This window comes from Solea solea, chromosome 12 (assembly GCF_958295425.1).
Source record: "Solea solea chromosome 12, fSolSol10.1, whole genome shotgun sequence".
Classification (NCBI taxonomy): Eukaryota; Metazoa; Chordata; class Actinopteri; order Pleuronectiformes; family Soleidae; genus Solea; species Solea solea.
Window position 1 is genome coordinate 13,444,608 of NC_081145.1, and position 23,221 is coordinate 13,467,828.

Consider the following 23,221-nt stretch of genomic DNA (forward strand, 5'->3'; position numbering starts at 1 on the left):
AACTCAACCTGCTGCAGAGAGGGAGGAGACACTGCTCTGTGGGAGTGTGGGTGGGCTGGAGCTCAATGCAGTCTGCAGAGCAACAGCAACCTGTACTCAAATAAACAAATATATTGTGTGACAAAATCTAAAGAATAAAGAAAGCTATTTAATTGTTCGTTTCGGGAAAACATTTTTGTAATAACCACTTAAATAATACTTGGAACCCCTTATCATAAGGTATGGCCTTAAAATGGAGACAGCTCCAAATATAATGTGTTTCTTCTCTTCCTTTCCTTTCCTTTCCTTTCTTTTCCTGGTTGTTGGTTCCTATAGACAATAACTGATGTCACAAATCAGAATAAAATCACCAGGAGTTAAAGATAATTGCCTTCATGTCTCCCATTTCTGTAACCTACCTTTATATGCAATAAATAAAATAGAATGTAATTTGAGAACTTTTTAAATAATACCGACTCTGCATATTTGAAACCCATCAGGTCTTGGTAAGGAAATGTCTGTCAATTCTAAGCAAAAAATGTTTACTTTCCTCTCCTCGTGTCATAAAAAAACACTCAATTCTTCTTAGAAATAATAGGCACTTTTAAATTGTACACAGCATCCACAGCATGATATGTATGGTGTTCGAAAGCATAGACCTGACATCTTCTTTGTGACTGGCCTCAACTAGATGGAGTCACTGGGTTGAATGAAAGCAGAGTAACAGTGTGGAACATTGCCTGGGTTCCAGTGTCACCGGCTACTAGGTCTGGCCACTCTTACTCTGGTTGTAGTTTGCTGCCCATTCAAATAAATCCAGATTATATTTTGTAGATTACACACCCACTAGAATAATCACATTTCAGCAGAAATGAAAAGCACATTTGACCACACACCGTGTCTGAGCTGCAGTGACTAAAATGTACGTGAAGTTTTCGTGTGTTTGGCTGTTGCTCAAGCAAATGCTCTCACTCTGAAATGTGATTTGTTTAGAAAGTGGTTACTTTGGAAACGTTATCATTGGGTTTGATCATTAACTGAAGCTGTCAGTGCTGAGCAATAGAATATTTCAACAATGTGGGGAAGGGAGTGATGAATATCCTAACAGGATAAATGAAGTGCTGACTCTCACTGCTGAGCAGATATTCATTTGTCCTGTTGAAGCCAAACTTAAATATTAGTGCTGCTAGTTCGGTCAGCGTGCAATTGTTAGAATCTGCGGCATGTTCATCATTTTTATTTGATTATTAGATAAAAGATTCCCCCAAAAGCATACATCTTAAACTGATTTTATGTTATACACAAGGTTGAAAATCCCTCTGTAAGTACAAAACCCACTGACATGAGTCTGCCCTCTACTGGAGGAAAATGAAACTGTTCAGATAAACAGGCTTTAGTACACCAAAAAGTCAGAGGACATAATCAAACCTATTTAATCAGAAAAGATTGATCCTAAACACCGAACATATGTGAAACAATGGTAAACTATTCAAAATCAAATTTTCCATAGATTTTCTTTGTATCTATTCTGGGAGGGAAATTGTGACGTATGGTGAAGGTATACAGTATCACGTCTATGAATGCCGTAGAGGTCAATTATTTAAACAACATCTACAGGGAATGAAGAGATCACTGCAACCCTTAACAAAGATATGAATGAACAGAGCCGTCACTGCTTTGAGTGCTAATTACGTTGACATGTCATTATCAAGATAAATGGAGCGTGTAGGCCAATCTCTTTATGTGAAGATAAACCTATTCATGTTTGACACCAGATATTATGATTTACCATCCTCTCATTAAAAGAAAATATGTTGTGATCACATAGTTAATAAAGGCTTCTTTAATATGCTACAATGAATAAAGTGCATCCATGCAGGTGATCATAAATGTGCAGGAAGTATTTATTTTGATCACAATGTCAAGTCCTGACTGTGTATACTGTATGTCAGGTTACTCTTAATCATTGTGGTCTAACTGTAAAAAGAAAAAAAAGATTTCACAAATGTTCAAATAAAAATCTTTAAGAGTCCCTGGAGTCAAACTTGAATCATCTTCCCTGTTAATCGTCAAAGTGTGACAAATCTTAAATTGTTCTTTGGCAAAAGGCTGTTATTTGTACCAGCTACGTTAAAGTTGTATTCACATTAACTGAAATCTTGCGAAAGCAAAGTATTTTACAATGAAGGAAAAAAAACAGATGTATATGACTAAAACCAGACATTGCATCAGACCTCAGCAATTAACTGATACAATTGTCATTAAGTGTTGGTTATAATAGTGTTGATAAGTTATTGTTTTTCCAACCCACTAATTAAACTGGATCTTTATCTCATGGTAAACATTTATGACAGTGTTTATGTATATAATAAGATAAGATAAGATGATAAGGGCTATAAACTGATCAAAGAACAATAGAAATGACAATATTGTAACATATTAACATTGTGACATATTATCATGTATTATTTTTGTTGCTTGAAAGGACATTGCTTGACTTACCTTCATTCTTTGTAATCTAAAACTTAACCTACACACCTGACCTTTTTGACAGTAGGTGTCAGTAATGAAGTGAATGATGGCTCGTTAGTGTAATCAGTGACACCTGTTACCCGTTTTCCTGCTAAAACATGACAAAATGGCTGATGTGCAAAAGACCATTAACCTCGTGGAGTTCAGATTAATGTGTCCACATAATATGACTTTGTTAACAAGTTTATATTCACTCAGTGTACAAGATGAGACATGGGTGAGTACCTTCATTTCCTGGAGATTTACTCTAACCTTACCCACACTTACTAATGGCCTAATCCTAATCCTGACTTTAACCCTAACCTTAACTATAACCAGTTACTGCCTAACCACAATTAAAATCTTACCCCTAAACGTAACCAATTATCTTAGAAATGAGGTTCTGCCTCAGTAGGACCAGGTTTTGGTCTCCATGAGGACTGCTGGTCAGTGTCTATGCCATAAAAGGTCCTTGAGAGGTGACAAATACAAGCACACACACACATACAGTATATACATGAGGGCTATATGAGTTAAGAAATACAGAATACCAAAATGAACTGCTTTAACATAGCCAGCTGTTTCATTGTCCCCTGCAGCGTCTATCTGTTTCTCTTTCTTGCTTGTCCTCCCAAACAATCTGCATAGTGTGGCCAGAAAGAGCGGAGGCATTGTTTGGGTTGAATGGAGGAAAAGCTATGGGGTGGAGGAGTGGAGAGGGAGATGCTCCAGCTGTGGGGGAACAAGACAACACAACAGCATCTCACATGTGGGTGAGGGCTGTGGAGGGGTGGGGGGGCGTCCCGGCTGTGGGGGCTGCACACAGTGGCATTGTTATAAGGGGGGTGGGATGCGGCTGATAAGGTTGAGAGAAATGGATCATTCCCTCAAATCCTCCCCTTGGGAAGCCTTGACACAAACCATTCCTTTTGCTGGTTGTTTGAGATGGACAAATCAAAAAAGGTCCGCACACACGTCTTAAAAAACGCATCTTTCACTGGATCATGTAGGATTTGCCACTTGTCAGTATGTTACATGCACGTGCTCCTCTGTTTGCTGTTTTCAAAAAGTTACACTCAAGTCAAGTCAGTTTTATCAGTATCCCAGATCAACATTTTCCTCTGGGCTTTATCCTCAGACCCACTGGGAGGCTCAGAAACAAACACATTCTTGCCACTAAAACTATAAGAAAAGGCAGAAATTGTGACAGATATCTGGGTAATTGTCTTTGTTATGTGGGTTGTGTATCTGCCGCCTATATGTGGGTGATATTTGAGTGTGTACTCCTTGACAAGCTTGATAACTTGAATTATCTATCTATCTATCTATCTATCTATCTATCTATCTATCTATCTATCTATCTATCTATCTATCTATCTATCCAATCATCTAAATGCCATGAGACAACAGAGGTGAGCTCTCTCTTCTTCTGATGGAAAGACAAACCATTCAAGCAAAACTCATATTTGTGATTGAGCCTCTTTTTTTCCCCCTCATAAAACATACTGTACTTCAAACTCAGGCAGAATGACTGCAACTCATAACTTACTTGTGATTTTATTTATTTCATGTTATGTGTAGATGTGTAGGATCTCTATTGTGAGCCTATATTTTGAAAACCTGGTGAAAAAATGGTGGCCCCTGTAGGCTCATTTTGGGGGAAATTAAAAAAAACAGCTGAATGTACACTCATTCATTCGTCATTTCAATTTCACTCCTGCCAATTGAAAATAATTTCACCTCAATTTTACACAAAGGGATTTCGAATTGTAATGTTTATGAATTATGAATTCACACTCATTTATCGACAATTATGATGATATTTCGTTACCTATTCTGAATAAGAACAATGAAATGTACAATTGAGGTGGTAAAAAAAGGAAAGTAATTGATGATTAAATTCAGACATAACTGAAATAATAATAAATTGATTGTGACAATAATTAGGTCATGAATGAATCCTCCTTGAGACGAAAATGTAATTTGGACAAAAGGAGATTAATTAAAAGTAACATTAACTGTATATACGTACACTGTAAACTGCTGTGTGCGTCTACACGGGCAAACTTTCTTTTTCTTTTTTTTTTGGCTGCAGCCTGAAGCGCACGCACATCCCTCACCTGCTTCATCTGCTCTCCTCCGACTCTACATCCTGTCTGAGAGCGAGAGGCAGAGGAGGAAGAGTACCGACTTCACAGCCTCATTTTTAAACTACTTTTTATACATTTATTATACTTTTTTTAATCCCGACGTTGACTCCCCTCCTCCCCACGGACAGATGATACTTCGTTGAGAGTAGAAACGGAGGTTTGTTAATTGTTATGACGGAAAAAGCTCCAACATTAACGTTCTCCCGTGCGCTTTTGTTGGCGCTTTAACACTAACTGTAAACTTGATTTACATTTTTTTTTTTTTTTTTTAATTTTTCAGCCTCAGGAGACACCGAAGCGTTTGACCACAAGGACAACAGAGCCAGGAGACAAGTTCTCTCAAGTCCTCTCAACGAAAATGAAATAATCAAATACGATTAAACGACGATTTTATTCTGGATTCCGTGATGTACGTGTGAACGTTTCCCGGATCCGAATTGCCGTCGTTCGGACGACGGTAGACGTTTGATGGATTTTTTATGTGGAACCCGCTAGGATGGACGTGGTCGATGAAACAGAAGCGTTACAGAGATTTTTTGAAGGTAAGAATATCTCAGTTATAATGTTAATAATGTCGCTGTACTCTGAAATCGTCACGTTTTTTAGGAAAAAGTCGTTTTAATTACCTTTAATTGCCAGTTTATCTTTATTGTTTGTTTGGTGTGTTTAAATTGGTGCCTGCACGCATGACAGGTGGTTAACATCATATGATCTGATACAATAAATGTGGATTTTAGACATGAATGTGTAGTATTCAGTGTCCTCCAGACTAGTCATCTTTAAAAACAACATTCAGGTGTGGGGAGCTAAAGTGCTGGTGATGGGTAACAGATCACGTTAAAACTGGGAATCCTCAGAAAAAAAGGAAAAAAAAAAACCTGGAGGAGGGTGGGGTTGAGGGTTGTAAGGGTGCAGGAATTTAAGTCAAGATAAATGGCGTGTTTTGCAAAGATACTGTGGCACAGAGTGAGTTAGAGACAGGCATGCACGAGCAGTGCACTTTTAAGCAGTGGTGTGGTGTAAATCATAAAGTAAATGACCATCAATAGAGACAGTCTTAGCTCTGAATATCAATAAATTAAATTCATTGTATGTAACCAAGATATAATGTTGTGTATCTTGTATTCAAAACATTCACCAGGTTTCCCACACATTTGATTATTCTTCTGAATCATATTTACCAACTGACCTGGATGTTGATGGTTGCCTGAATTGAGTTCAGTTTAATCTGAGAATAAAAATGACTCCATGAAATTTAGTGTGTCTGCCATTTTCCTGCAGGAAAATTCCACGTAGAGTTTCAACTTTGTGATTGTCAAAGAATTCACACAACATACTCAGTTTGAGCTTCTGTGTTGTTGTTGTTGTTGGTGTTTTGGTTTTTTTCAGAAAGTGTTAAGTATTTCAGTAGAAGTCAAGCATGAATAAGAGGACATGTTGTTGTAATGAGTTATCTTTAGAGAGACTTAACACTTTATTTGAGTATACACAGAGTGTTGACTTAAATATACACAACCATCCGTGACTGTCAGAGGTTCCTTGCCATTCTGACAGGAATTTAGTGTGTTTACATTCTTGCTTTGGGAGTTGGAGAGATGTTCTTACTTTGGCTTTATTTCAGCCATTCTTGCTTGGACTGAAATGTCAACTTGGCCATTAAGAATTTACAGTAGGTGCAGCCTTCAATGATTATTTTCCAATTCAACTTTCTCCCCTTGTCATAAATAACCCTAATTATGTGTATATGCACTTTTCCTTTAGGTTGCAGGTCTTTCTGTAAAAAACATCAAGAAAAGGTCATTCTTGTGTTTTCCATTTGTCAGAAAGTCTGTTTAACACACTGAGGCGCACGCACAGAGCACTGTAATGAACTGTGTCAGTGGTAAACTGTGCTTTAATAGGATTAGTGAAATATGTATACATTCACACTAATGCATGGTGTACATTCCTGGCATAGCCTTGGTGGCTGTTAAAACACAATGAGGAGAGACCGGTGTTTCTCCTCTGGTGCTTGGCCTTCTCGGGGCTCTCCCTCTTTCTGACTCCATTAGAATGACAGTGAGCAGACGTGGTGAGGAGGTGAGATAGAGCAGACTCTGGGTGGAGGGAGACTGGCCTGTTGAGAGAAACACAGCGAAACCACCAACCCCCTCAAAACTTGACCTTCTCCTCTCTGACTCACTTCAACTACAAACAGTTGTCTCGCACCCACAGAGCCACGCATTTATTGCGGTTACGTTGTGTTGTTCCAAGTCATTTCACCTCCTTACACGACCAAACACTTGGTTTTACCTTTAGCATGCTCTGATGGAAAGTGAAACCTTCGTGTACAACATTTTAAAAGATAAGTAAAAAAAATATTGCTCTCAAAGAATTTGTTTTTGTCACATTTAAAACTTTTAAAACATTTAAAACTATTAAAACAGGCTTATCCAAAGTCACGGCCCTCGGTCATATTTTGTATGGCCCGCAGCTTCAGTTTTACAATTTATTATTTATGGCCCGGGACGGTGTCAAACACAAAATTGACCCAGTTTACATGTCATTAGCTCATCTGATAAGAAACTGTGTGTTTGAAACTAAGCCGTGACAGACAGATACATGAATCCTTTATTATGATATCTGACTCTATGATGTGACAGAAAGGCAGATATATATATTTTTTTTCACTCCTGCGTGGCTTAGATTTGGTTACATTGTCATTTAAAAATGATAATTGTGACATTGAAGATGAAATGATTATAAACCAGTGCTTTTTTGTGTGTAACCTTGAGTGTCTGAAGGTACCATTGGTCCCCGGAAATCTTCACATTATCAAATCTGGCCCTTGTTTAAAGAAAAAGTTTGGACACCCCTGAATTAAAATGTCTTTAATGTATTGACATGGTCATGTGAAAGCATTTAAAACAAATACATATGCATACGTACCTGGCCTCAAGCCTCCCTCAAGCCTCCATCAATTCCAACCAATTGTCATGTTAATTAACATGACCATTTTAATAGTTTAAACGAGAGTGCCTTGGTGCTTTACTTAGACTTTGTTTCTGACCTGTGTCATAGTCTACAGCCATGGTCAGGGATCTGTGAGTGAATCACAGTGAAACTATGTGCGTACAGGGCAGAAACTAACATTTATTTTAATGTAATCATTATTATTATTCTCTCAATTAATTATTTGCTTTCTGTAAATTCTGTAAATTCTGTAAGCAGATGTTGAAAAATGTCACTGATATGAGGAAATGTGAGCTAATGACGGCACAGGAAGAAAGTTTAGGAGTCTTCATACATGTAGATGTAGATAGTGATTTATTGAGATGTTTTTCCAGACTTGTTGCTCAACTGACTTACAGAGCCATCACAGCCCCAAAATCAGTTGAGCAGATGATGGTCATTCAACTGTATCTGCCAAGAACCTGGACCGTTTTCACCTCCTCACCATTTAAGTCTGCAGATGGAAAAGTTGTGCTCTTGCTTAATATTTGCCTCTGACGAATAAACTTTCATTACTCTTGATACTACATCAGAATTCCTCCGTACTCCCGTCCCGTAATAGTTTTGAATCAGCAGTGGCTGCTCAGATTTACGGGGGTCAACAAACTGAAACGGTTGGTAAATTGCACTTGGCAGAATATATTGTTTTTGAGCAGCCAGGCTTACAAGTCTGTTTTATTTTTTCATCGTTGCGCTTCACTCCCATCAGTGCAAAGTGCCCACTGAGTGACATGCACGCAGTAAATGTTGTTTATGATAGAACTGGGCCTTTAAAGAGAGTCTTATGGGAGGATTTGCGGATGTTCTACATGTCACCATATACAGTATTATATTAGCCAGAAAGTTTTGCTTGGCCATAATAACACTGGTTAAAAAATATACAAATATGGTTGCACAATACGTCTACTTTTTTATCTCCAATCAATTTCCAATCCAATTTTTTTTTCCTCATCTATATTTTCTTATTTTTCATTCTTCTCCTTCCTCCTCCTGACTCTTTCTTTGTTTTCGTCATGTTGAGTCTCTCCCGCCTCATTCTTGTCAGTCTGTAGCACAGGCCCTCAGACTCAACCTCACAGTTTTTCCCAGCTCGTTGTCCCTGTCCCGGCCTCGTCACCCAGTAATCTCCTGAGCCAGGTCCACCGGTGCAACCAGTGTGCGACAAGGGCTGTGTGTGGTAGCCTGGTACAGCTCTTTCTCATGACTGGGAAATAATCCTCATTATTACGCTCTCCGAGCCTTTGTCACACACGCACACATACGCAATATGCTGTTGCACACACACACGCAGACACACGCAGACACACACAGACACACACACACACTAGTTACCCTGATCTGAAACGTTCAGTTCTGCAGGAGAAAGTCTTTTAACCCGAGTAGGGAAACATGTGAAAAATTGAGGGGCATTCCTCTTCTCATCTTCTGTTTCAGGTGCTTTCATCTCAAGGACATCAACATGCTTTGGCTACGCGCAGGTATTCTGCTGCTCTGTATGTTCTGCTTCTCGTTAGTTGTAATTTATTAGTCCATAGCAGTGCTCTTCACTCCTCAGTCAGTATTGTAAACTATAACTCTAAGGCTTTGTCAGAATTCTCTTACACTTTTACTTTCTAGATTTTTCCTTTCACGTTTTACCATGTGTGTCTTGTTGAAGTATATTTGAATGTTTAATATAGATTCTTTTGTTTCTGGACTGGCTGTGAGTGACATTGTTCCTCTACAGTGCTTGTATTGACATTGGTGAGATCCAATGGTTTCTGTTTAGGAGGTTGTTGCGTCATGGACTAGTCCTAAGTGCTGCTGAGGAAAACAGATAAATAGAGGTTAAACAAAGTGCATCAAGGTGTAGGACTAATGCTACTATAAATAACCGGTTATATAATATGTCAAATTATTCTGCAAATTTGTATTTCTTAAAAAAAGTTTTTGTAAGTATGCAATGTGGTTTTAAATATCTAGAAAATGTGTCCACAGTATGGCCACACATGTTCTGTGGGTGCAGCCGAGTTTAATCTGGTCTAATTGTTTGATAATCACATGGACTTTGTTCCTCTTTAGTGAAATACTCTGTGTTTAATTATTTACACTTGCATGAATGAATACGAATCTCATTCAGAGTAAAGTGTGAGATTAAGACGGTAAATAAATCATTTTGTTCCGTTGTTATATTTAGTGTAGTTTCCTTGCCTGTCAATGGCCTCATCATTGAATTTATTGCAGTCATATTTGATAGAGAAAGCTTTAAATTGAGACAATTTCAGTGTGTTCTATTATTTCAAAAAACTTGGAAAGGAAATAATTCATCACATTTGACTGAATGATATAAATCAACCCATGGTTAATGGGCACTGACACACTCAGCCCTCTGTTTGTGTTCATGTTAGATTATTACTGTGCTGACAACTCAGGCATTGAAATGGTGGCATAACGTACACACACACACACACGGGCATTCATACACACACAAACAAGTATACACACTCCCATGCGCACAGTTGCTTATACACACACACACACACACATTGCCCTCTCAGCCATTAATCTCTCAAAAGGCCGGTCTGTATCGAAGTTGGACTGACAATCATTTCACTGTTTCTTGTTGAACACAGCTGGACAGAGAAAACATAGAGAACAGGGAAATGTACACATCCAGTTCACAGCAAGTTAAACTTAACTGAGTGGTTACTGTACCATAACTTTTCTTAATTGATTAAAAATGTGACGTGGCAGCACATGTTTGTAGATTAATAAAAAGGTGGCAACTGAGATTTATTTTCATTGAAAATGTTGGTCAGCTTCAAAGTTACAAAACAGTCTTCTTGAGTCCAGTTGTGGGATCATTTTAATAATGAAACCTTTTTGTTTCTTTAATTAAGATGTAATCAGCAAACACACAGTGAACACCTTAATTAACATTTTTTCATTTTCTTTATGTTACAATGATACAATGTGTTACTATAATTTAATATAAAGTGTAATACCCAAAATGACCAAATACACTGTGGTGCTCAGACAAACAAACAAAAAGCACAATTAGGTCATTTGAATAACTGTTTTGCATGTCTGTTATCTCCAGTGTTGAACTCATGTCAAGTCAAGTCAATCATATTTTGACTTGTTTCATATTTTCTTCACTCGTTCCATCCTTGGACATCAAACTCTCTCTTTCTTGCCTGCACTCTCTTCAGCCTCCATGTATCTGCCCTCCCCTTTCCTACCATGCATCGCTCTATTTTTTATTTTTTTTTTGTTATCAGGCCTGCCAACTTAAATTTACTGCCTATTTGGGTGGGGTGCACATCTGGATCTTATTTAAGGGGGGACCATCCAGCAGTTCTCCCCTCACATTGGCATGTATTTAGAAACATTAACCATCTGTTTTCTTCCAGCAGTGTGAAAATGCTTGATCAAACAATACAATTTAAAATGAAAATGATTATAATGAAGGTGATGGGAGGGTTTATAATATTATTAGTGTTGTTCTGAATATGTGGATTTGTTGCCTGATGGTTATGAGATGTGTGTGCTGCTGTACTCTGTGATCTCTGGGCTTTGGTGGAACAAAGTGTGTAATTTGTAAGTTGATATAGTCCATTGTGATAAACAGTAGCAGTGTGTGGAGAGGAACTGTGACAATAACACTTTATGCCACGGACAATTCAGGGTTTCTGAGGTAAAGTGGGGCAAAAAGTGAGTAGAAAACTTATGCTAACACCAAAATTCTTTGCATTCCCAACTGAGTAAGTGCTTAATCTATCAGAGGAAAAAAATGAACGTGTGTGTGTGTGTGTGTGCGTGTGTAAGAGAGAGACTGGGGTATGTCTGCCTTCAGACTTTATACCTTGTCCTTATTCACCTTCACACCCTTCCTCCTGCTTCCCCTCTTTTTTCTCACACTAACGCTCTTTCTAGCATTTGTGGTTTGAGACTGTGACCAGCAGCAGCTTTTTAAAGTCCTAAAATCCTTTTTTTCATCCTTTTTCTTCTTTCTTAACTCAATGTAACATTTGAGATAAGTGATCCGAAGAAATGGTTTACGTAAAAAAGTTACTCACGCATTTCTAGGTATAGGCAATATAGGCAAGTGCTTGTTCTTTATGTTGGTGTTTTAAAGATTAAATGGGGTCATGCGTTTGGGATTTGTGAGGCTTTGGCTATCAAAGGGGTGAAAGTGACCCTGAAAAAGACTCTCTTGCTCTCTCTCCCCATATATGTATGTGTGTATGATCTGCTACTAACATATTTAGAGTGTTGGTCATTTCTTAAACCTTAATCTTTAAATTCTCTGTTAGTCAGTCATTGTATAAAATAAGATATTTTCGGCATGAACTATAAATGTATGCATCATTCAAATATGCAGTAAAGTTGCAGTAACGTTGCAGTAACGTTAGTTGTGTATGAACTGAGATCATGTGTAATTAGATGAGACTAAAAACCACACATTTCCATAGAAAACTAGATCTTTTGGTGGCAGTGTGTGGAGTTGCTGAAAGATTCCCGCTGTTAATTCCCAGAGTCTCTCTGTCTCCCCCTCTTTGTTCCCAACCCTCCCTTGTCACAGGTCATGATATTACCAGTTCTCTGGAGCCAACCAACATCGACACCAGTATCCTGGAAGACTACATCAGCAAGGAGGACGATAGCACTGACATGTCAGTGGGGACTCCAACCACGCAATGTCAAAACAACATGCACCAACTGAATCAGATCATGTCGTTACACAGGAATTATTTTTTCTGATAAGGCTCTCTTCTTTTTTTCCCTCCCAGCTGTTTCTCAGAGGTCCACAGCACCCCTGGACAAACTTACTCATCTCCCCAGGCAGGAGTGTCCTCCTCTGGCGGGTTGGTGTGTGGTGTGAGCCCCCCTATTCCATTACGTCAAGGAGCCCTCCCGCCTGGGCCCCCTAACTGTCAGAACACCTACCCCCCAGGTCCATCCCTGGGCCTCCGACACAACTACCCCTGCCTGGGACAGCAGCAGCAACAGCAGCAGCAGCAGCAGCAGCAGCAGCAGCAGCAGCAGCAGCAGCAGCAGCAGCAGCAGCAGCAGCAGCAGCAGCAGCAGCAGCAGCAGCAGCAGCAGCAGCAGCAGCAGCAGCAGCAGCAGCAGCAGCAGCAGCAGCAGCAGCAGCAGGCACACGTCAAGCCTGAGCACAGGGGCCACTACGCTCCAGGGTGAGCACAATACCAAGGGGGAGGATGAATGGGTGTAAAGGATGGAGGAAAATATAACATGAGTTGCTACTCAGGAATGCTGAAGAAATGTTCAAGATACTAAACACGACATCTGAAATGAGGCAGAAATCGAAACAGGTGGCGCAGTATGTTTCTTAAAGTGTGCAGCAACACCAGAAACACACCATACATTGGATCCATATTGCAATCAATACTTGATTTGGCATCATTTGTACAAATAAAGCACTGGCTAGTCAAGAGGGGGAGGGGAATTGATAAGAGGCTGAGAAAGAGAGTCAAATTACGTCCTGACAAAAAAAAAAGAAAAAGGAAAACACAACCTAAGTAACACAAGCTTTTGTAAAGAAAAGTCTTCACTTATTCCCAAAAGGAAAGTTTCTCCCAGAAAGATTATGGTAGTTTAGAAAATACCTTTAATTGTCCTATTTCAGCAATGAATGATGATCTGCTTTAGAAAGGAAGACATAATTGTATTTGATAATATAACATTTATTGTTTTATGGTTTACTGATTTTTTTGTAGGACACTACCAGAGTCTCCCCCAGACTCCAGCTCAGAGCCGTACTCTCCACAGCAGGTGAATGGTAAGTATGAGAAAAGACGGTGTGAGAGAAACTAATCAGTACCTCGACCTGTCAACTGCATTATATTCAAGGTGTGTCTGGGTCACAGCAAGTCACAGCCAAAGTCAATATCTGTTACTCATCACTTTATTGTATTTGACCAGTGTGTAAAGGTTAGAGGTAAAAGTATGTGCAAACAAACGTAATTTATGAATCACATTTTTACAGGTGTTGTTTAGAAAAAAAAAGAAAAAGATTTAAATTAAATTTTCACATGTTTCTACAATTAATGAATCCATTTTTGGCTTGTTTCAACATACAAGTTGAACAACAACCACTCTCCTAGTCATTATGTTCTTCTTGCTGCTGTGTTGGTCTTATCCATTAGTAAAAAGGTGTGGATTAGTATAATCTGATGGGCATCCCTCCAGGCTGAAACAGTGGAAAGTACATTTCATCAAGGTTGCTGCGAAGTAGAGGAAACTGGCAGGATGAAATGTCAAGTTCAAACCTGAGGAGGAGAAAATGCATTCTGTAACCAGTCATGTAAATATTATTATTATCGATGTTATGCCTCTTAGATCATCACATGATCAGGACCATGACGCCAGAGAACATGTGTCACATGACTCCGACGCCACCCCTCCACTATTCCACCATGCATCGGGACATGTACCTCAAGCCTGAGCCCATGATATCACAGTATACTGTCGGTCCTGCCACAAGTGCAAGTGGAGACATGCAGCAGACGCAGATGCTCCATCAGCTGCTGCAGCATCCTCAGGGGCAGGAGTGAGTCATGATAATATTACTTTATATACAGGTGGTAGGGCAGTGTTGTCCACCTTGGATCCAACAGAAGCAATTATGGGAAGGAGTCATATTGTGTACAACTTCTGACTGTTTCAATGTCCTCTTGCAGAGGCATCCCTGTTCACCAGGCCAAGAAGAGGAAGCACTCAGATTCTCCCAACAGCACCCTCAATTCACAAATCATCACAGGTATCATCAAACAAGAACCAGGTAGGCAGGCATCTTTCTTCTGTTCCTCATCTCCTCTACTCCACGCCCACCTGCTCTTACCTACCCCTCTAACTCTCACACAGATAAAGACTTTTGCAGAGCAGGTGTGCACATTTTTAACTTTCGTTGGCCTCTTTTTAATTGCTGCTCTTTCAAACGTGTCTGTCACAGGTATAATGCAGGATGCCGACAACTCCTACTTGGACCCAAACTATCAGTGCATTAAGTGGCAACCTCACCAGCAGAACAAGTGGACACCACTTTATGACGCAAACTGCAAAGAACTGTGGGTGGAATTTATTTTGGCATAGCTGCACACTTTGAGATCTTTATTTTGGGACAAAAAAGAGCTGAAATCAAATAGAAATAAACCATTTATAATTGGCTGGATGGATAACTCAGCAAGGTTTACAGTGGGAGAGGCAACGGAATAGCAGGGTTGCAGAGGTCTATGAATTCCTCAGAGGTGAGCCGTGTGGGGGAGTGAAGGAGCACAGGGTTTCGGCTAAGAAAGACAACGCGAAGAGGGGGTAAAGGGATAAGTTAGTGTATGTCTACTTGTGCTTTCTAATGCCAAAAAAGAATGAAGTATATAGGGAGGAGGGTTAGAATGAACTCACAAGACCTTCCAGATATGTTATCAAAACCACCTGGTTGCCCATCACAAACTTTCAGCACACCACACCTATGTAATAGAACAGAGGGTTTTTATTTGCTCTAACTTAGATTCAAGTCTGTCAGAAGATCTTAATCCTCTGAGTACTTCAGTATTGTTGTGAAAAAAAAAACCCAGGGTATGATGTCACTGATAGTTAACGCTGCCAAATACATAGTGTACATTGCATGTCATCTTGTATACATGTAGACTCTCTGGAGTAAAAAAGACATAAAAAAGATGCAGAGGAGAGATGCGTTCACATATGTTTCTCGTTCACTTTATTAATGTTTCCTTATCTGTCTCCCCATCTTCAGGCCGATGCCAACCTATCGTGTCGATGCCGACAAAGGCTTCAACTTCTCCTTGTCTGATGATGCTTTCGTTTGCCAGAAGAAGAACCATTTCCAGGTCACAGTATACGTAGGCATGCTGGGCGATCCGAAGTACATCAAGACAAGTGAAGGCCTGCAGCCAATCGATTGTTTCTATCTCAAACTCCATGGAGTAAAGGTGAGTGAAGGCAAAACGTCAAAGAAACAGATAATCCTATTTAATATGTTATTATGGTAGAACACAGTGCATTCTAATTCTCTCTTTATTGCCAGGTGGAGGCCATGAATCAGTCCATCAGCGTGGAGCAGTCACAGTCTGACCGCAGCAAGAGACCCTTCAAGCCAGTGCTGTGAGTCTGGACACCGTAAAACATTAAAAAACACAAATGAAAAAGAACTGATTCATATTTAAGTAACGTAAGTTTAATTAATAAACATTTTCCACAGAATGTGTATTGTTTCCTTCACCTACACTGAAGGTGAAAGAGATTTTAATGGTCAGAATGACTTTCAGTGTTTTATGGGCGCGTCGCAGACTGCAGACCTGGTCATCTGACTTTTAATTGAGGCACAGACAGTATGCTGTTGTAGAACGATTATTCAGTTGTTAAATGCCTGTGATTTTGTTTCTCACAGCATCACCTTGCCCTCAGAGCAGGTCACAAAAGTCACAGTGGGGCGGCTCCACTTCAGCGAGACCACAGCCAATAACATGAGGAAGAAGGGCAAACCAAACCCAGACCAGAGGTGATGTATATGTCAAGACATCATCATCATCATGTGACTGACGATGGTCCAGTGAAAGCTTTAGTACTCGCATGTTCTTCAATGTCTCTTGTCCTGGTAGGTATTTTATGCTGGTGGTGGCGCTGCACGCTCAGTCCCACAGTCAGACATACACTGTGGCTGCTCAGGTGTCTGAGAGGATCATCGTCAGGGTAACGTCTGGCCATGTCTGTCTGCCTCCTACAACAATCATATCCCTTGTGAATTTGTACCTTTCTCTTAGTTTACTGTACACACTTTTCCACACTCTTTTAAATCCTTTTCTCAGCACATTTATTCTCCAAAATGAAGTGTTTACAACAGTATGAAGCAAAGCGTGTTGTTGCTGGCCTGTAAAAGCCATGTATGAAACCCCAGAAAATTCAATATGTTTTTTACTTATTCATTTAGCATTGCCACTTTCCTTCACTTTATCTATCATATTAACAACCTAATTTGGATGCACATGGTTTTAACTGCCCAGTGATGGTATCGACATGACATTGCTATGTCCAACTAACTTCGTAAACCTATAACTGTAAATATCAGAAAAGCTATTTGAAAGCCATTTAATAATGTTCTTGTTTTTGATTAATGTGTGGAGACCACCAGTTTACAGCTTTGCTGATTTAAACTCTATTATACATTATAATAACATCAAGACACACTTGTGTTTAAGGAAGGGTTTGATATATGGTGGGAAATATAGCTATTTGCTTCTTTTTTTTTTTACTCTTATCTGTACAATCGGTGCGTATAATAACCAGCATATGTAGGCTTTGCACAGCATGAAGACTAGCAATGAGCCTGTCTCTGTTCAGAAGCAAACATAAATTATTCCTGTACTTAAGGGAATTATTTTCACATCCATTTATCTCAGATACAGGCTCACGACAAGATGATCCCTCTGCTCTTGCTCAGAATCACAAGTTATTGATCATACTAACATTTTACCCTCATCAAATCTACCTTATTTTTTCTCAAACTATTCTTTATTATTTACAAATATAATAACAATAATAATAGTAATATTGCAGTTTTATACATTTGTTAATTCTAACCGCTTTTTCCCCAGAAATGTCTGAACCGCAGTTGTTCTGTGCTCTGTCTTCTCTCTGGTATAGGCGTCCAACCCAGGCCAGTTTGAAAGTGACAATGAGGTGTTGTGGCAGCGTGGCCAACTACCAGACTCCGTCTACCACCACGGGAGAGTGGGCATTAACACCGACCGGCCAGATGAGGCCCTTGTCGTCAATGGCAACGTGAAGATCATGGGTTCCCTGGTACACCCATCGGATATCAGGGCCAAAGAAAATGTCCAGGAGGTCAGGGTGACACTCAGTGTGTGTGTGTGTGTGTGTGTGTGTGTGTGTGTGTGTGTGTGTGTGTGTGTCACAATGTGCCTCATATGCTTGTCACCCCGAATCATGTCGTACAAAAACACCCATGCCTCAACATTTTCCTGACTGGGTGGTTTTGTCATTTCATTTGACTTGATCCAAGCATTGTCACAATATGCTGCATTGTGTTTTCATACCATCTGCATGCATGTCATTGTCACTCTGCCTGTGTGTAGGTCAACACCACAGACAATTTGAAACGGATTTCTCAGATGAGGCTGGTCCATTATCAGTTCAAGCCAGAGTTTGCTGCCACCGTGGGCATAGAGAACACTGCAGACACCGGTAACAACCTCATGAATAATATGAATGATTACCTCCATCATCTCTCAGTGTCTTTCTACACTGTATATCACAAATTCATCTTGATGTCTTAATATTTGTCTTTTGCTCTATGTGCATCACTATGCAGCCGTATCCTTTATCCATGCATGCTGTCATGCTTTTAGTGGTTTTTCACTGAAGTGCTTCCTTCCTTATAACCTTCTCTAGGAGTGATTGCTCAGGAAGTCCAGCAGATCCTGCCTGAGGCAGTGAAGGAGGGGGGTGATGTTGTGTGTGCCAATGGAGAAACTATTCCCAAACTTTTGGTTGTCAATAAAGTAAGGAACACACACAAACACGTCCTGCTCCTGTTATTAACATCAGTGCTCAGTGCTCTGATCATGATCGTCAAATATGTACTATGTTGTAGTTAGTTATACTAGCATGCGGTTAGAATGTGTCACTAGTTTCTTCCAAATCATCCTTTCTCTGAAGGATACGATCACGCACAAACACTCTGATGTCAGTGTGTATTTTGGACGAATGTAAATGCCAGGTCTACACAGGGCCCAGGACACGCTGACACCTCCACCTTGTATTTTGAAGGATCGTATCTTCATGGAGAATGTGGGGGCAGTAAAAGAACTGTGTAAGCTAACAGACAACCTGGAAACCCGTATTGATGAACTGGAGCGCTGGAGTCGGAAACTGGCCAAGCTGCGTCGTCTCGACAGTATGAAGAGCACCGTGAGCGGAAGCACTGTCAGGTGAGAACAGCGGCTGATCACCAAAGATTTTAGGGTAATATGTGAATGTTGAGAGAAAGCAAATAGTTTGAGTAGAAAAATAATTGATTTATTACTCTTTTTTTTTTTAGCCAATCAGGGAGCTATTTTAGCAGGACAGGAAGTGGCCCACTCAAGAAGAAAACTGTCAAACCTGGGAGCAAGGTCTGTAACAATGCTTGGTTAATTCTAAAGGAATGAAATACACCAGTGAGCATGTAATCTGTATTTTCTTTCCTTTCTTTGTTGTTGCAGAACTCACCTCCAGATCAAGGCTGCCTCAGTCAGAGGTTGATGCAGGGCGCCATCCTGGCACTTGTCATTGTCATGGCCTTCAGGTTAGACTGAAAACATGTGTATGACAAGGTTTTAGTGTGAAACATGTTCTGTCTATCACACTAATGTACTGTATCACTGTTTGTCTCCATGCAGTGTCATTTCCATGTCTATTCTTTATGTGCTGACTCTCCACCACAGAGGAGACGTCACAGATGAGTATGTTTTCCTCTTTAAAAATCATACTTTAGTTCTTCTCTTCTTTAATAGTGTACAGAATAATGACGTCTGTCCCTGATTTCCATAGCTATGTCCCTTCCTGTGTTCTCTACATCACTTGGATGCCCATCTTCACTGCTTCTGTATCTTTCTGTCCACCTGTGTGCCCATGGTACGCTTTCAAGAGCTGACTTTCTCACAACTTGTTTCTGATCTACACTTTCACTGTCTTATTTGTCATTGCTTAGTTAGGTATTTCTGCTTCTCTTCTCTGAGAAATGCTCCTGCTCTACTGTGTTATTACATGTTGCAGGTCCAAAGCTGCTCTGGGATCTTCACGCAAGAGTCCATATATTCCACTGCCCACCACCCCTGCACCTGGTGAGTGGAGAGCTCATTTCAGTGACCTGTGGGGTCAAACCTTTCAAATCACAGTCAATAAGAGTTTGTAAACATACATCTCCTCAGAGCTGAGTCTTTTCACACATGTACTTACAAATCCTGCAGCGTGCTGTTCAACTACAACCATAAACAACCAATCAACTACAGGTGTGACACCGAGCAGAAACCAATCCACCACAGGTAGGTCAGCAAACATGCAAAACGGGTTTTCATGGGTTATTTATTTGTCATCAGAGCAGGTTAAATTTCCTCCTTCTCCAGATTTAGGAAGCATTGTTCCAACACCTGGCATTTCCAATAAGAAGGCCAAGTCTAGAATGATGGACAAGGATGGCCACAGCAGAAACCGACTGAGTCACACCTCAGCTCCTTTGTTCTTTGCCAAGTCCAAAAAGCCAGCCCCTACAGACCAGGACAGCGCAGGTGCTACCAACCGTCTGCCCCGGGGTCAGACAGTGCCACGTAGACAACGCAGCCTGCACATGAAGGGTAAATCCACAGACATAGCCCAGACGTGGCTCTTTCTTGTACACACATAATATGCAGTGTGCAAACACTGTTGAGCCATTTGTTTAACAACAGCAAATAAAGCTTCGCTACATGCTGTACAAAGGAATGCTATGGGTAATACAGCGGCTCATAATGCAGTTTTCTTACTTCTGCAGGAGAAAGGTCAGCTCCCTCCCTGACTAGTCTACATATTGTGGAAACAAACCAAGAGATTACAGCACAAAGTTGCGCAACACCCATGAGCTGCAGGTAAATATACAATCATGTTTGGCAGATTAGTGACAAATTAAAGGAAAAATCTAGATGCAGTGTCTTATTCACAAAAAAACCCCAAATATTTTCATGGCACCTATTGGACAATACCAGCTGTCAGTCACACTGGTGCTAGGCTTTATCATCTCGTTTCCTCTACATGGGAACTCAGTTTACAAAAGTGTTATCATGTTCTATTGAAGGAGACCTGAAAGTAGTTATTTAGACCATTAACAGGAAGATGTTAACCAATAGAGTTGCCCCCTGGTGGCTGTTCACCATATTCTTAGTTCATGGTTGGTCTCACCGAGCAAAAGGAAGATTTATCCACTTTTTTATTACATGGTATATGGTTGAGATCTGATGATTGTGGAGGTGGTAACGCTAACATATTCAAATTATTGTTATGTTCAATTTTCTTTGTGATTGTGTTGTGTTGTCATTTTTTTTTAACTGTTACAGATTGTATTCAGATATTTGTATGCTGACCTTCCTTTTTCTCTGCATTGATTCTAGCTACACAATATCACTCCATGGAAAAAGAAATTCCTCCATCTCACAAATAACTTTATACATGATGTGAGTATACATCACACTGTTATATATACACATATTAGAAATATTTTTCTTTGAAGATTCCTTGAAAAGATTGGCAGTAAATAGCATACAGAGTTAGAGAAAAATAAAGTCAACATGACTATTCAATAAACTATCACTACTAGCAGGTCGAATATGAACATATTTCACAAAAGTATTAGAATGTTGTTATGATATAGCAGACCCAGAAAATAACAATTCATTTCAGGTCCACAAACATTGTGTGGGTACAACAATGTGGTGCCACGAAGGGACGCTTATGCCCCAACCACACAGAGGCAGAGCTCTATGGTGGTCAGAGAACGTCAACAAAGGTACGTTATACTACATTTTAATCATAATCCCCGGTAAAATTAAAATAGATTTGCTTTTTTTGTCATTTTGTGTCACTCAATTCAAGTGAGTTATTCATTATTTTATGCTTTTTATTTTTCCCTCAGGGGACTCGACACCTGTGGTCAGTGCCTGCGCTCTCTTCCCAGGACGTAACCTATCACTTTCGTGTCTCCCTGTCTGTGAGTGTGGGCACCAATCATTTCATTTAAAGAGTGACGGCACCGTGTGGAACCGATTATTGATTGTTTTCCTTCATGCATTGCATTGACAGGGTGAAGTTCGTTGTACCACTGACGCAGAAAACTCATCGTTCTCTGACTACCATTTTCTCGTTGAAAGCAGCTGTGTGTGAGGAAGAGGATGATGTGTTCAGGTGTCTTTAGATGAGCCACATTTCTCCTACCATTTACTGCACATGCAGTCATGTTGCAAAAAGTGGTTTTTGAGTTTGACTTATTCTTGTATATTATATTTAAAGAGATTCATTATGGAACCAACTATATACCACTGTCCCCACCATAATCCCCTCCACATGTAGGTGCACTGAGGCATTAAGACTGGATTTTCAAACACTGTTGACATTACTTTTTATTTCTGTCTGTTTAGATAATTGTAACTTTTTGTGTGTGTCAGAGTTCACTGCTTTACTGAAAGCAACACCTATGAGTTTGTAACTCAGGTCATTACTGATCACTGTGCCTTCTATACTTAATATAAGCCATATTTCTTTTCAGCAGATAATGTAGAGGTGACACGGCATCTGTTTTTGTTTCGTTTTATAGAAGAGTTTGTATGTACACTGAAACCAGTCTTAACTGACAACAAAAACAAGTTTTTAATAATTCTATACACTGGAGAGCAGACGTTTGGTGTCTGCTGAAGGCCTCAGTAAATGGTTGCAACTCACTGAAAGTATACCTCACTAGTGTACACTGGCAATCCCTGGGTCTCTACAGTGGGTCATTGTGTTTGAGACTGCTCCAGTCAACTACACTGTCTACTGTCTCCTTTTGCTGCATCTGACTAAACACTGTACAGAGAGGAAAATACTGTGTCGTATATCCATCTCAACTGTGGCGCAGAATGAGACGTCAGATTGTTTTGTTAACAGTTTATGCAAATGACTCCAACTAAAAAGACATTCTCATGAACATTTCTTATATGAAGGAGTCCATTTTAAAAAACATTCACTGGACCGCATGCGATACGACTGGATAAGTAAACAAGTCACTGGAAATGTTGAAACACTGACAGTTCTTTGCATCTGATAATGAAACTGCAACAAGTCCAACACTGACAATATTTCAAAAAACACTGGAATAGCTTATGTTGCATTTGCTTACTGGACAGAATGCTGGTATGGCAGTAGATTAGGTTATTTCTAGTGCATGCCCAATCATTTCTTTAAAATTATACATCTTAGATTAGAGGCAGTTCAATGTAATTTTATTTTAAGTATGCACACTGCAGAGATAAAATTGGGTATGATACACTGGGTATAATTTTGTGTATTTCTCTGTATGTTCTGAATACGTTTCCTGTGCCTATACAATTAAGAATATGCAGTGAGTGATAATTGTCGATATACCTGAAAATTGTAAATTGTTTTCCTTTGTGTTATTGTGTCTTGTTTTGAAAGCATTCCTGACATACTCTAACCAACTTCCTTTTGTCAAATTGAAATGTATTCCATGTGTCTCTATCCAGCAGGAAAAACACAATTATGTGTCTCAAATATTACTGGGACATAACAGCAACAACTATCAGACAAAATGTATGCAGTGCAGTGTTCATTATTATGACTTAACCTGGGTAAAGTACTGTTTTTGCTTATTTATACTGCACCAGCTAGCGTAATGAAACCACTGTAGCACTTTTTGCCCTGTATATACAGTATGAACTGCATTCACTCTATCCAGTTAGTTCACCCATTGGTTTCGAATATTCCAGTAGAACTGCTTTACATGTAACTGTATAGCTTCATTTTGTTACTACCACTGCTCATTT

General features: G+C 39.7%; 1 protein-coding gene across 5 annotated transcripts; it reads left to right on the plus strand.

Annotated features, from left to right (window-relative positions):
- The first annotated feature begins 4,594 nt into the window (after positions 1-4,594).
- myrf (myelin regulatory factor) lies at positions 4,595-23,002 on the plus strand. Of its 5 annotated transcripts, none has more exons than XM_058646096.1 (28): positions 4,595-4,797; positions 4,921-5,182; positions 12,196-12,286; positions 12,404-12,811; positions 13,355-13,416; positions 13,977-14,187; positions 14,318-14,418; positions 14,590-14,704; positions 15,391-15,586; positions 15,682-15,758; positions 16,045-16,155; positions 16,256-16,361; positions 17,298-17,498; positions 17,750-17,858; positions 18,066-18,175; positions 18,444-18,604; positions 18,715-18,787; positions 18,878-18,960; positions 19,055-19,117; positions 19,206-19,289; positions 19,431-19,498; positions 19,625-19,699; positions 19,781-20,008; positions 20,185-20,278; positions 20,798-20,860; positions 21,087-21,192; positions 21,319-21,393; positions 21,486-23,002. In XM_058646096.1, the coding sequence occupies exons 2-28, from the start codon at positions 5,137-5,139 to the stop codon at positions 21,564-21,566; spliced, it is 3,198 nt and encodes a 1,065-aa protein (XP_058502079.1). In that variant the 5' UTR covers positions 4,595-4,797; positions 4,921-5,136; the 3' UTR covers positions 21,567-23,002. The 5 variants fall into 5 exon arrangements, with proteins under 5 accessions (XP_058502079.1, XP_058502082.1, XP_058502084.1 ...); XM_058646099.1 differs by having other exon boundaries at positions 14,318-14,397; XM_058646097.1 differs by having other exon boundaries at positions 4,596-4,797; positions 16,256-16,346.
- The last annotated feature ends 219 nt before the right edge of the window (positions 23,003-23,221 follow it).